Source organism: Neolamprologus brichardi, chromosome 1 (genome assembly GCF_056152115.1).
Source record: "Neolamprologus brichardi isolate AB-2024 chromosome 1, ASM5615211v1, whole genome shotgun sequence".
Lineage (NCBI taxonomy): Eukaryota > Metazoa > Chordata > Actinopteri > Cichliformes > Cichlidae > Neolamprologus > Neolamprologus brichardi.
This window is the reverse complement of record NC_142104.1, coordinates 43,597,447-43,612,488: the sequence shown is the minus strand read 5'-3', so window position 1 is coordinate 43,612,488 and position 15,042 is coordinate 43,597,447. Positions and strand designations below refer to the sequence as shown.

General features: G+C 40.3%; 1 protein-coding gene across 1 annotated transcript; it reads right to left on the bottom strand.

The window, feature by feature from the left end:
• Window positions 1-1,523: 1,523 nt before the first annotated feature.
• Window positions 1,524-9,919, bottom strand: LOC148106525 (hatching enzyme 1.2-like). The gene is made up of 9 exons (XM_087845191.1): window positions 9,796-9,919; window positions 9,531-9,561; window positions 9,257-9,322; window positions 8,955-9,104; window positions 7,805-7,922; window positions 7,502-7,680; window positions 6,500-6,581; window positions 5,325-5,449; window positions 1,524-1,566 (listed from the first exon to the last, which is right to left on the bottom strand). Exons 1-9 carry the CDS (start codon window positions 9,856-9,858, stop codon window positions 1,529-1,531), a joined length of 852 nt encoding a protein of 283 aa, XP_087701317.1. The 5' UTR covers window positions 9,859-9,919; the 3' UTR covers window positions 1,524-1,528.
• Window positions 9,920-15,042: the final 5,123 nt, after the last annotated feature.

The window sequence follows — 15,042 nt, the reverse complement described above, 5'->3', positions numbered from 1 at the left end:
CTTATTGTTTTTGGAGGAAAACACGAACACGGTGTACAGTCGAGTCTTAATAGCTTACTTACAGCTGGGCTCGTCAGGCTCTCTTCTTGGCTGCAGTGGTTATTATTATATTTACATGCTTCCAGCTCCCGTTTCTGCTCGATGACAGCTCCTACTTTTCCTGTTTCTCCCTCCCTCGCTCACAGACACATAACGTGTATGGCAGTCCATTCTCCCTGCAGCACGGACTACACTGCCCATGATGCTACATTCTTTAGAGCTATACCTGTAGCATTCTGCCTGTTAGCTTAGCACAACAACAACAAAAAGGCCTCTCTCACCCAGGAAACACGCAGAGAGAGAGCATCACCCTGTAACCATGGCAACCGTAACGCTGCCTGGAACAACAGAACGTAGCTGTCAAACAAAACCCAAACAGGCCTGACCCGCCACAATATGAAACAGGGAAGTACCGCCATGTAATCCATTTATTTCAACAAAGTAACTGTATTCTAAATACCACCTTTTTAAACGGTAACTGTAACGGAATACAGTTACTCATATTTTGTATTTTAAATACGTAACGGCGGTACATGTATTCCGTTACTCCCCAACACTGATGGTTGATTTATTTAAACTAATGTAATCATCCTGCTGCAACCAGGTTTCTGTAAGTCAGAGTAAATCAATTTGTTGATCAATTATTAATTCTTGTACTAACAGAGAGAGCAAACCCCAAGTTAGCAGTTCAGTCAACAGTAAAGCAACATGGAGCGAAGGCGGTGTGCATTTCACTTACTCTTTTGACTGGCCTTACTCTTACTTTGAGAAGAGTAATACTGGGGAAATAATATTGTTTTTCTCACTGAAAACCATTTCCACTCTGTTTGACTGTTACTTAAGTAGATTAACTTTTGGTTTTATATCTTTTTGTCAGGAAACAAGACTTAGTTCATATCTTTACTTGTTAAATGTGTATTTTTGACCTGTAGACTTGTAGGATTTGTGGAATAAAGAAACAAACTTACTAGAAATTAAAATGAATGTTTATGTTTGTTCATTTTTTAGTATTTCATACAGCTGACTAGCAATTACACAAGCGTGATTGGGATTAAGTCAATGGACAGGTGAAAAGCATAGACAATGATACATTTTCATTTCTCATTTTAAAAATTTTAGGCAAATTTGAAAAGCATAAAATTCAAGCTGCATCAGTCTCTCCCATCTCGTGGTTTTCTGTGGAAACAGAAAGAAGATGTTATACATATGTAGTGTCTGCACAAAAAAAATCACAAACACAGGCTGTAAATTGAGGAGATGTGTTCTTCTGGTGTTCTGGTTTATAGGCCTTTCACTCATCCCAGCTATGTGCTTCTGACTCTGATCAATTAAAATATATGACATTTCATTGTTTTTTGTTTTAAACAAAATGTTTTCAGTTATCCTGACAAAGCTTTAATTGGTAAAATAAATGTACAGGAACAGGATTTTCTAGTTATAATGAATTAAACAAAATTCGAAAACATCCAAGTTTATTTACTTACTTTTTCTAGAAGAACTTGTTCCTTTGCACAGGTATGGGCACGCCTGTCAAACAACAAACAGGGAAATCTTTAAACGCTGCTGTTTTTCTTTAAGACACCACATGAACATCTGAGTTTGATGAACAGTTTGATGTACTGTATCTGTGTTGGTGTTTAATAGTCTCCATGATTATTCTGTGAAACTAGTGGAGGTAGAAAAGTAAGCCGGGCTGAGGAACAGAACTGTGGAGCTCCATGTGGCTCAGTTTGAATTTGGTGCCATTTACAATTAAGAAATACAGACAGTTTCTCTCTTTACTCTTAAAGTTAACAAATATGTTTTTATATTTATCAATCTAAAAAATAAACATTTAGTCTGATTTGATGAGGGGGAGAGAGGAGCAGAGAGGGGGAGAGAGGAACAGAGAGGGAGAGGGGAGCAGAGAGAGAGGGAGGAATAGAGAGAGAGAGGGAGCGAGAGAGGAACAGAGAGAGAGAGAGAGGGAGAGAGAGAGAGAGGAACAGAGAGGGAGAGAGAGAGAGGAACAGAGAGGGAGAGAGAGAGAGGAACAGAGAGGGAGAGAGAGAGAGAGGAATAGAGAGAGAGAGAGAGGAACAGAGAGGGAGAGAGAGAGAGGAATAGAGAGAGAGAGAGAGAGAGAGGAATAGAGAGGGAGAGAGAGAGAGAGGAATAGAGAGAGAGAGAGAGAGAGGAACAGAGAGGGAGGGAGGAGCAGAGAGGGGGAGAGAGGAACAGAGAGGGAGAGGGGAGCAGAGAGAGAGGGAGGAATAGAGAGAGAGAGGGAGCGAGAGAGGAACAGAGAGAGAGAGAGAGGGAGAGAGAGAGAGAGGAACAGAGAGGGAGAGAGAGAGAGGAACAGAGAGGGAGAGAGAGAGAGGAACAGAGAGGGAGAGAGAGAGAGAGAGGAATAGAGAGAGAGAGAGAGGAACAGAGAGGGAGAGAGAGAGAGGAATAGAGAGAGAGAGAGAGAGAGAGGAATAGAGAGGGAGAGAGAGAGAGAGGAATAGAGAGAGAGAGAGAGAGAGGAACAGAGAGGGAGGGAGGAGCAGAGAGAGAAAGAGGGGGAGAGAGAGGGAGGGAGGAATAGAGAGAGAGAGGGAGGGAGAGAGGAACAGAGAGAGGGGGAGAGAGAGGGAGGAATAGAGAGAGAGAGGGAGCAACAAAGAGGGAGAGAGAGGAACAGAGAGGGAGAGAGAGAGAGGAACAGAGAGGGAGGGAGGAGCAGAGAGAGAAAGAGGGGGAGAGAGAGGGAGGGAGGAATAGAGAGAGAGAGAGGGAGCGAGAGAGGAACAGAGAGAGAGGGGGAGAGAGAGGGAGGAATAGAGAGAGAGAGGGAGCAACAAAGAGGGAGAGAGAGGAACAGAGAGGGAGAGAGAGAGAGAGGAACAGAGAGAGAGAGAGAGAGAGGAACAGAGAGGGAGAGAGAGAGAGGAACAGAGAGGGAGGGAGGAGCAGAGAGAGAAAGAGGGGGAGAGAGAGGGAGGGAGGAATAGAGAGAGAGAGAGGGAGCGAGAGAGGAACAGAGAGAGAGGGGGAGAGAGAGGGAGGAATAGAGAGAGAGAGGGAGCAACAAAGAGGGAGAGAGAGGAACAGAGAGGGAGAGAGAGAGAGAGGAACAGAGAGAGAGAGAGAGAGAGGAACAGAGAGGGAGAGAGAGAGAGGAATAGAGAGAGAGAGAGGGAGCGAGAGAGGAACAGAGAGAGAGGGGGAGAGAGAGGGAGGAATAGAGAGAGAGAGGGAGCAACAAAGAGGGAGAGAGAGGAACAGAGAGGGAGAGAGAGAGAGAGGAACAGAGAGAGAGAGAGAGAGAGGAACAGAGAGGGAGAGAGAGAGAGGAATAGAGAGAGAGAGAGAGAGAGAGAGGAACAGAGAGGGAGAGAGAGAGAGAGGAATAGAGAGAGAGAGAGAGAGAGAGGAACAGAGAGGGAGAGAGAGGAACAGAGAGAGAGAGGGAGAGAGAGGAACAAAGAGGGGGAGAGAGAGAGAGGAATAGAGAGAGAGAGGGGGGAGAGAGAGGGAGGGAGAGGAATAGAGAGAGAGAGAGAGAGAGGAATAGAGAGAGCGAGAGGAACAGAGAGGGGGAGAGAGGAGAATGAGGACAGAACAGAGATGAACACGAGCAGGTGAGACACACGTGTTAGTCACATGGTTGTTTGCCAACACTCATCAGAACATGTATCTCGTACCTAATGTAACTTTTTAGATTCCATTTGTTACTTTTCAAATTCTATATTTATTAAGTTTTGCAGGCTTGTTTGCACAACCAGGATAAATAATTATATAAACTTTTCTCAATCTAAACAGTGGACTTTGGTAGAATTAAAAAACAAGTGTAGTGCAGGTCTATGATGATTTTTAGTGCTGCTATCATCTAGTTCTGATTCTGGGTCTGTCTTGGTTAAGTCCTCAGTAGTCCTGATTTTGAACTGTTGTAGTCCTGTTTTAACTCCGGATCAGTTCTGGGTCTGGTTGAATTGGGGTTTAGTCCTTGTGTCTCAATACAGCCCCGACTTTATTCTGCCCTGCTGCTTAATTTAAAAAATAGTTTAAGGTGTCCTGTATGTGATTTTTTTTCCTATATGAAGTCATTCTTTTTTGAACAAAACTCAAAACAGAGCCTATTAATCTTTCAGTCATTTCTACCCTCACTTAATTTCCTTTCGCTGCTCGGCTCTCACACAGTGGCTCAGCTATGCTCCAATCCCTCCATATTGTGACCAATCACATGCGAGGATATAGAATAATATCATTATGTGAAAAACAGAGAGGGTGAGAGACGCGACAGTCAAGTGGAGCATGCGTCTGTCCTCTCAGTGAGACAGTAGGCAGCAGTGAGGAGGGCTGTGTGAAAGCAAAAACACATAAATATGCCTGACACCCGTAAATGAAGCAGCATCTGGCTGCAGTTTAAAGACTTTTTTTGTCTCGGTCTTGGTCTCGTCTCAACTTGGTCTTGTTCCAGTGAGACATGCCCAGAACACCTCACCCAGGAGGCGTCCTTGTCAGATGCCCGAACAACCTCAACTGGCTTCTTCCGATGTGGAGCAGCAGCGGCTCTACTCTGAACCCCTCCCGGATGGCTGAAATCCTCACCCTATCTCTAGGGTAGAGGGCAGCCACCCTTTGGAGGAAGCTAATTTCTGACGCTTGTATCCACAATCTCATTCTTTCGGTCACTACCCAAAGCTCGTGACCATCGGTGAGAGCAGGGACATAAATCCACCAGTAAATCGAGAGCCTCAGACTTGGATGTTCTGACTCTAATTCCTGTCTGTTCACACTCTGGTGCTAACCACTCCAAACAAAATCAAACAAAATTGGTGTCAATCAATTGTGCTACATTTCTGCTGGTTTGTGCTACAAAAATTTTTGTTTTTTAAAGATATTATTTAAAGTTTTTAGAGAACTCACACATGCACTGATAAGCACAGTCCCACCCACATTCCAAGGATTCCCTCTATAAACCGCCACTGTGCAATAACTATTTATATGTAAATACTGTCCAAATGTATGTAGTGCTGCAGAAACTAAAACTCACTTCCTGCAACCTCCATCCGGTCGCAGCAGATGGCTGCCATGACCTCTGTTGACTTGTTTATAAGACAGAAGGGAGGTCTTTACCTTAAAGTGCTTTGAGGCAACTGTTGTTGTGATTTGACGCTATAAAAATAAAATTGAATTAAATTAATTGAATTTAGAGTGGAGTAGCTAAGAACTGAACCACTGACCTTCCAACTGTTAATCCAGCTTCCTTTTTTCTTTAAAAAAAGAAAAGAAAAGAAAAGAAACGAGGTACATACTGCAGTTATAAAGGCGATTCACTCGAAGGATGTCATTGGTACTCATCTCTGTAGCTCTGCCAATGGCTACATTCTCATCGGGTATGGGAACGATGGTTGGCTCCCTGTTTCTTGAGAAGGCAAACCTGGGGTGCAAACACACAGTAAGGCAAATTGTGATCGTAGTCTCAAACAACTGTCATTATAACAACTACAAAGAGAAGGCTAAAAACATGAAATTATAATATGGGCTTCAGCTTGAGCAATACAGCAGGGAAATCTACCTAATTATTACCTAATTGACTCTGCCAAACAGAGTCCTTAGTGCCATTTCAAACATTTAACAGAATGGGATATAAATGTTTCAAGGTTTATAATCTGCCCAAAAAGAGCCCAAAGGCAAAGTAGTGCACGGCATTATTGTCCATCGTGTAGTATTTGCTAGTTAGGCAGCAAGCTAGCACTCTGTGACGAGCTAATGTGGCTTTTGTCTATAAATGTGTGCATAATTAGATTGATTGTCATTTTAACTGATTTTTTAATTAATTAATTAATTAATTTTTATTTTATTTGTATTCTTTCACCTATTGTTGCACGTGTGTTGTTGCTGCCTGTGTTTGAGTAATTTCTGTAACTGTGAGACACCTGCTGCTGCCTATCTTGGCCAGGTCTCCCTTGAAAAAGAGGTTTTTAATCTCAATGGGATTTTCCTGGTTAAATAAAGGTTAATAAATAATAATAATAATTGCAGGCTTGTCGTGTGTTGAGTATCAATTATTTTGTTAGCAGCTGCAATATTATTACTGATAATAAAATTATCATCATTATTATTGTTATTATTATTATTATTGTTATAGCACTCAATGTGTAAACTGTTTCATAGGTTTACCACAGCTTTACAGGCACGTGCAGGGGTGGTGGTGGGGGGGCTTGAGCACCCGCCCCTTTAAACATCTCTGCACGGCCCTGCAGCTTTAAAATATACTGGTTTGAATTACTGGTTTTCTCAATGGCCAGTGTTGTAAGAGAAGTTGATTACAACACACATGTAGACAAGATGTAGAAAATTAAAATCTGTTTCTTGAAAATGAAAGGACTGAAAACAGATAAAACTGTGTCAAATAAAACTGTGTTATTATGACATAATTGTTAAATAAATATACATTTGAAGCATGTTCAGGGAACTGATATCTTACCTTCCATAGTGCATAACAGAGTTGTAGTCATAGGGAGTATTAAGGTTCCTTGTGTCGATTTTCCTAAAGTTATGCTCCATCCCTGTGGGGGTTCAAACAACTCAGTCAATGTTTGTCTCTTACTCCAGGCTGAGCATTAAAATGTCACAAAAGTTCAGTTCACCCTACAGTTGTGTGAGAGCACCTGGGTAACTTTTTTCCTTTGCACAAAAACAAAGAACTCGATTGATTTGTGTCCATGGACACAAGATCTTTCCAGCTTTAAAGAGAGAGCTCTACATATGGACATGGGAGGGCTGGGAGAGTTGTAAGTCCTTTCACCTTGTGGTTCCACATAGTGATTTGTGCATTTATTTTGATGCTACTTTTACACTTAAGAGGTGTGACTTCTTTTGCTGCTGACTTCCATTTTGAATAGTTTTTGGCTATGTTAACCTTTTCACGTATGGTGGTTGCTACAGTTTACAGCTATTTAAAGGCTGTGTTCTTGTATTTGGTATACTTGCAAAATAAACCACTACATTAGACACTGATGTGTCACACATACTGGTCGTTTAATGTTACAATAGATGTATGAAATGTTTCATTGTAATTTTATTATTTAACCCTGTCATGCATGAATTATGACAAACTCAACCAGGATTTGTTTGTATTCATCTTTTTATGCCTAAAGATGAATAAAAATACTTAAGAAAAAAATCCTGATTGAGTTTGTCATAATTCATGCATGAAAGGGTTAATATACAAAAACTACTCAGGTTTGGACAATAAAATTACTTGGTTAACTTTAATACTTTTTGTTAATATTCAATTCAATTTTATTTATACAGCACCAAAGCATAACAAGGCACTTTATATTATAAATATTCTTAAAAAAGACATGATTATTGCTCTGCTGTTGGTAAATGAACTGTCATTTATGTAGAAGTTTTTTTTGTCATCCTGACCACTTAAGATTTTTTCTGACTGATGGAAAAGGCTGTTGTTTGTAATGTGACCCACCTGGAATGACGTTCTCTAGCAAGATGCGCACATGTTGGTCTCTGTCTGAACGAGTCTGCTCATGGTCGAAGCCCAGGGCATGGAGCACCTCGTGTTGGACTATCTGGGGGAAAACACAGCCCTGGCGACTCAGTGACACTATCTGGCCACCCCCACGACGCCCAACAAAAGAGTAACACCTGAAAAAGAGCAGTAAATAAAATTTTTATGACAAACCAGTAAAACAGCTTCGTCACTCAGAACATCCTGTGTTAGATGAAAAGTAGAATTCAAGTATAAATGCCTACATTGTGTTGGACTTACCCCTCACGAGACTGAATGTCCAGAAAGTCTCTTTCTCTGCTCTGGGGCTTAAAGCTGACGCACGTGGCTCCTTCAAATGACCTCAGGCCTTGCTCGATGACGTCACGTTCCCTGCGGGCTTCACAGAAAAACATGTATTGTGGTTCCAGTTTGTTGTGGCATTATATTCAACTAAGACTGAGCACAATGCTGCTACTCCTGAGCAACTGCTTACTACTTACACTGGCCTATAAATCAATCAAATCTATGTTACTGCCTCAAAATCAGCTGTTTTTGTACAACTTTAATAAATTTATAGAAAGCATAAAAATATTCTTCATTATGTTGGCTTGAAGCTTGTAAAGATTGGTCATAATATTGAACCGCTTCCCCCCAGTAGCTTTGATGTGGCATAACTAACAGACATTTTCAGGGTAAAATACATCTGTCCCATTTTATCTACATATTTTAACTATAACTAACTTTGAGTGTTATTATATTAGGATATATCATAGGTTCAATAACAAAACACCCCCAGTGTAATGTCTGTGGCACTCTGGATGTTTTGTCAGGTAATTCCCTGGAGAAAACTTGTCGAAGTTGTTAAAGTTAATCCAAAAATCTTTTGATTGTGACACTGGAAGTTGGTGTAAATTTTATTTGCAGTTTCCTCTAACTAGTTCCTGCACTTTTAAATTAAAGAGCGCCTCTTGGGTTGGATTGAGCCAAAAACACAATGGAAGGAAAAAAGGCATTTTAGAGAAAACAGCAATTTTATCTGCAACATTAAGGTCTTCAAAATTGGGACTGAATATCTTGTATCAGTCTCCATGCTAAGCTTTGGCAAAGCTTTATATATCATTTTATATTACATCCATCTGATATAGATTGATGTATATTTAGTTATTTTTTTATATATCGGAGGAAATTTATGTATAACTGACTAATTCCTTTTTTAATAAACTGTCCTTTTCAGTTTCCTTGGTAGTATTTTTAAACTCTTTGTATTCTCTGTACACAAAAACCTTTCTGTATGTCATTAAAATACTTGTTTAGTGTTTAGTCTTTTGACCAAACAGCTGTATTTGAAGCCCTGAGATGAGAACCCATTGATTTCTCTTTGTATTTAGAAAAGTAAATAAAAGTAATATTTCTATGTATCTAGACTTACAGAACTGGTTGGAGATTTGATAAGGTACAACAACTCTGCCATCGTTTTTAGGCCACAAACAGCCTCGAGCCGTACACGGATCAGCGTTCTGTAGACCTGTTGGCACTGCTATGTCTCCAAATATGACTAGAGGTTCATCCAAGTTCTTTCCTGTAAAGTATGGAAAGAAAAACGTATTTTCCGTGTACTTTCGATGGTTTCATTAACACATCAACTCAGTTTTAAGGTTAGCCCCTGGATGTTGTTACTAAAGCTGTATATTTACTACTGATGAACAGGAACTGAAGTGAAGTTGAACATACCAAGATTAGCATTAGCCTTCTCCAGCAGTGTCGAGATACTGAAATCATCATCCTCAGTGTTGTTTCCTGTTCAATATGAAGCACAAATGTTTGACTGTTCTATAAGGACACGTTCACATGTTACAACATCACAAAGACATGTCGAGGAGTCAGGCAAATCTAATACGGACCAATTAAAATAAATAAATAAATGAATACAAATCAACATGAATAAGAGCACATCTCACATAGTGTGACATACAAGTGCTAAATGTAAAAAATAGCAAAGTCTTACCGGAGTTTTCAACACTTTTTTTAAAAGGTGCCTGTAATAAGATAAAAGGGTTTATAAGGACTAGTATTTGATTTGTTTGCAAGTTCAAAAGTGCTTGAAGTTTAAAATTGCAAATTTATACAATAAATTAATAAAATGAAAAACAGAAGTATTCTCTTTTTGTTCTTATTTTTGTTTTGAAGAAAGGTTGTATTCCATTTTAACAAAATAAAACATCTTGGTCAGAGACAGAGGAAACGTCTGCACACTTAACTACAACGCTTACCTGTATAACAAAAGTGTGGGCGAAGCACAAGAACACGCTGAGCACAGCCGTCTGCAGGATCATGGCTGGTTACTGAAGAAGAGCAGCCGACTGAGAAAATACCTGCAGAAAGCACAAGTGTTGGGCTTATATAGTTAGAAAGGCCAGCTGAATTCTGTCCTAATATGGCATGCTGTTCAACCAGTACTCGTTACTCAACTGGAAACGACAGTTGTTACTTAAACACGTCTGTTTCAACATATTATGAAATTAGACAAAAAGGCTGTTGCTGTCTTTATATTATGTCACAGTCCAGATACTATAGTTACCATCAATCTGTCAAACATGGTGCAGGAGTGTTATGGCACAGGCTCAGTGTTTACTGATGATGTGGTTGCTGATAGAAGTTATTGGGTGAATGCTTAAGTTTACAGACTTATACTCTGCTGACATTCAGCCAACTGCTCCAAAACTCTCCTAGTGACAAACCAGAGCAGGCTGTTCATTTTCTGAAGATGAAATTGGAACAGCCTGAAGACAATCACACCACCACACAGTACTGACCCACACATATAGTTCTTACACACACACTGGACATTCTGGACATTGTTTTCACTTCATCACTTAAATCACTTTAAGCATATTTGCACAAGACACTAAATAATGTGGATTGCACAACACTGGACATTATATTCCTCATTTCCAGTTAATACTTGTACAGCTGCTGTTATTGTGTATATATATATATATATTTCTTCATACATTCTTATATATTTCTATACTGTGTATTGTGTATTTTGTTGTACAGTTATTTTATTTTGAACTTTAATTTATATATTTTATCTTATTTTTCCCAGTTAAATTTACCCTTCATTCTAATTTGTGTTGTACAGTTATTTCATTCTTAACTTAATTTTTATATTTTATTTTATTCCTTCCTAGTTAAATTTACCCTTTTTAATTCTCATATTTATTTCCTATCTTATTCATAGCCTTTTCTTTTTTTCTTTAGGTCACGAGCAGTTGTCTAAGCATTTCACTGCATATCGTACTGTGTATGACTGTATGTGACAAATAAAATTTGAACTTGAATTTGAATCTCAGGACAAAAACCAACCCCCCAGGCTGCAGGAGACTTGGGGTGGGTGAATGACCTAAATAAATATTTTAATAGGTTTGATCAAACACCCACCCCTCCCACAGCATCGCCCCCCCTGCTGCAATCTCCTTCATCTTCAGGGACTGCCTGTCCTTCATCTCAGGACTTCACACCTCTCAGCTTTACACCTCCCAGCTCCCAGTCATTACACCCACCCCCGGCTTCTGTGGACTCCAACATACACCCCCCTCCCCCAAAATCCACTCTTTCTATCTCAGCACTTCAAGTGAGGAATGAGCTTCGCAAGATCAAGGTGCAGAAGGCTGCAGGTCCAGATGGTGTCAGCTTCAGGCTCCTGAGATGCTGTGCAGATGAACTGTGTGCCATCCTAGGATATCTGTTCAACCTGAGCCTGTCACTGGGGAAAGTACCACAGCTGTGGAAGACCTCCTGTGTGGTACCAAAGACCTCCCATCCCAAGGACCTCAGCAGCTACCGGCCAGTAGCCCTGACATCGCATCTGATGAAGACCCTCGAGAGGTTGGTTTAAACCATCTGCGCCACCTGGTGAGGTCTTCATTGGATCTGCTGCAGTTTGCTTACCAGCCTGGCATTGGGGTGGAGGACGCCATCATCTACCTCCTGCACCGAGCTCTGACTCACCTGGAGAAGCCTGGAAGCACTGTGAGGATCATGTTCTTTGATTTCTCCGGTGCTATCAACACCATCCAGCCACGACGTCTGAGAGACAAGCTGGAGCTATCAGGAGTGGACCTCCACATGTCCCAGTGGATACTGGACTACCTCACAGTATGTGAGGACACAGGGCTGTGTCGCTGGTCTGCAGTACGGGGCCCCACAGGGAACTGTGCTGGCGTTCCTCTTCACCCTCTACACTGCAGACTTCTCCATCAACTCCCCACGCTGCCACCTACAGAAGTTCTCTGACGACTCTGCCATAGTCGGCCTCATCACAGGTGAGGACGACTCAGAGTACAGACAGTGGACTCTGGACTTTGTTGACTGGTGTCAGCAGAACCACCAGCTGATCAAGCCGGGAAAACCAAGGAGTTGGTGGTGGACTTCCGGAGACGCAGACCCACCACACTGACACCGGTGAACATCCAGGGAGTGGACATTGAGATAGTGGACTCTTATAGGTACCTGGGTGTTCACCTGAATAATAAACTGGAGCCACAACACTGATGTTCTTTACAGGAAGGGTCAGAGCAGACTCTACCTGCTGAGGCGGCTGAGGTCATTTGGAGTCCAGGGAGCGCTTTTAAAGACCTTCTATGACTCTGTGGTGGCATCTGTCATTTTTTACAGTGTGGTATGTTGGAGCAGCAGTTTATCAGCTGCTGAGAGGAAGAGGTTGGATAAACTCATCAGGAAGACCAGCTCTGTTCTGGGATGCACCCTGGACCCAGTACAGGTGGTGGGAGACAGAAGGACTCTGGCCAAAATAACATCTCTGATGGACAGAGTCTCCCAGCCCATGCATGTAGATGTTGCTGCAGAGCTGCTTCAGTGACAGACTGCTGCATCCTCGATGCATGAAGGAGCGTTTCTGCAGGTCCTTCCTCCCTGCAGCTGTCAGACTGTACAATCAGAACTGCTCCCAACAAACAGATGTTTACATCAATGCTGTAACTGCAATAAGTTAATTAACCGATTCGCACTACAACCTGGTTTGCCTCTTATCTGTAGTTATTTTTATTTAATATAATAACTGTACAGTACTCTCTGTTTATAGTAACCACTGTCCTTAATGTAAATATGTGAGAAAAACTGTGTATGTTTCTGTTCCGTGTCCTGTGTACTGTTTGTTTGTATATGTGTCTTTCTGGCTGCTGTTACAACCAAATTTCCCCTTGTGGGACAATTAAAGGATTATTCTATTCTATTCTATTCTATTCTAAATTGAAGGTGTCTGCAATAAAGGCACTGACATTTTCATTGGAGTAATGAAAAAATCAGATTTTTCCTATTGCTTTTGAGTCTCTGCTCATGTCAGAGACTGCAATTCCTAAACAGTCAAAGCAAATGTTTTGTTAAACGCCTTAAATTAAAGCAGAAAGTCTTCAGTCACATCTTGGTTGTTTAATTTAAACTACAAAGTGGTGATGTACTGAGGTATAATTACAAAAACTGCCCACTGATGAAATTCTTCTGAGGACCAAACTTGCAAAAGCCAATTCTGTGTTTATATACTTCTCCAAATTGTGGGCACAATTGCATTGTGTCCTGTTTACACATAGTTTTGCAAAAGCAGGAGCAGTGAATATGAGAAAACAGCCATTGCATGCACTACGATGCAGTACACTCAAAAAAAAAGATCCTTTGAATTAATTTAATTCTATCTTTCCACCATATTTCCATCTAAAACTTTAAGTTTGCTGCACGTGTCTCGATTAAGTTCAATGAACATGGCACGCTCACCAGTTAAATTTCATTTGGTTATGTAGCTTTAATTTATTAACCTTTCATTGAGTCCAAATATTTGGTTTTAGAAAATCTGTCAAGATTTGTGTTAATTTACTAAACATCAGTGAAAAATACATCAAAGCGAAAACTAATTTTCTTGTTATATCAACTATTATGTACTTTGTGTCAGTGTCAGTCTTGTTAAATGAATTATTAAACAGAAAACATGATGAATATCAATGTTGTTTCGATTATATTCCTTTACTTAGATAACAAAGTTTACCAAAGATACATTGCATTATTAATACATCTAAAGAAATGTAACATTTTTTCTGCAATTGTCCAACATTGTTGTTCAAACTAGTTCTTCCTCTTTCAACCCATTTCTTCAGTTGCTGGTACAACTGAAGAACTAAGAGTCATTTTGTGCTGAGGATGTTCAGCACTGTCTTAGATTTGTATCGTTGTATGTTGGTAAAGCAAAACACCTGGCTGTTTCCATTACTGCTGTCTGTGGAGCGGTAAATTTAAGTGCTAAAAGGGGCGAATCAGGATTTGTTAACATGAATATTTCACAGTTCATGAGCACACAAAAACTAGAAAAATGTTGTGTTAGTAAAAGTCACCACATGTAGTATTTTTGTCAGGGCTCTGTGTGCGGGCAGGCGGAGAGGAGGATCCAAACGCAGGACTCAGACACTAACTTGAAACTCAAAAACCTCAGCTTTATTGCTGGTACGAAAACAAAACATGAAGTGAACACTGAATACGGCGAACAGAAACACACAGGCATAATCTGATGGTACGACGCGACACTGAGCATGGGAAAACACAGGGCTTAAATACACAGGGTAGTAATGAGGGAGTGGGTAACAGGAGGGAGACACAGCTGGGAGAGATCAGGGCTAACGAGACAGGGGGAACAAAGCTGCACACACTAACATAAGACAAAGACTTTCACAATAAAACAGGAAACATGAAACACTACTCAAAGACACGGACTCGACACAGAGGGGCGGACAGAAAATAATACATGAAACTCAAACAATAAACATCACCATCAACACAATAACAGAATGAGAAAACAATCCAAAACACCAAGATAACTGAAACACAAAGTACCAGAGAAAGATAAAGAATAATCCATGATGCAAAAGTAAACCAAAACATAATAAACTCAAATTACTGGGTCCAACGGACCCAGAACCGTGACAATTTTACTCTCCGTTTGGAAAACGGCAACCAGTTAAAATCAATATTTGACTCCGTGTCCCATTAAATCTGTTTTAACATTTACTGTAACAAACACTAATTTTATTTTTCCTTAACGTCTGCATCATTGCTATACTTTTTTGAATGTTATAAAAATCCCAAGTTAGCCACTTTTATACATAAGCATTTCACGCAGTACTGCAAAATTAAATACATTCAGTTTTTACAGCCGATTAAAAAATACAGTTTAAAAATAACTGATGTTTTTATATTTTTTATAACATATTTAATATAAATTAAAAACTAAGACACATAACTGGGTTTGTGAAATCCCATTTCTAAACCTTTAGATTAGCATTTGTGCCGTTGCAGCTTTGGTGCTTTGAGTCTGGCTGTAACTGCACACTCATTTGCTAAAATCTTGTTAATCACCTGTCATTAAACAATGATATCCCAGATTATCCTGTTTTCTGCAACATTTTCTGCTGCACTTAATTTCAGTCCAAGGGATTCCTTCTGTTGAATCTATT

Bases quoted from the DNA above. Each gene is read 5' to 3' on its own strand.
- LOC148106525 (XM_087845191.1), bottom strand. From the start codon at position 9,858: ATGATCCTGCAGACGGCTGTGCTCAGCGTGTTCTTGTGCTTCGCCCAC. The intron at 9,105-9,256 runs GTATGTTCAACT...CATACTTTACAG, and splicing joins GAAGGCTAATGCTAATCTTG to GAAAGAACTTGGATGAACCT. The intron at 6,582-7,501 runs GTGGGTCACATT...GAACCCCCACAG, and splicing joins GCTAGAGAACGTCATTCCAG to GGATGGAGCATAACTTTAGG.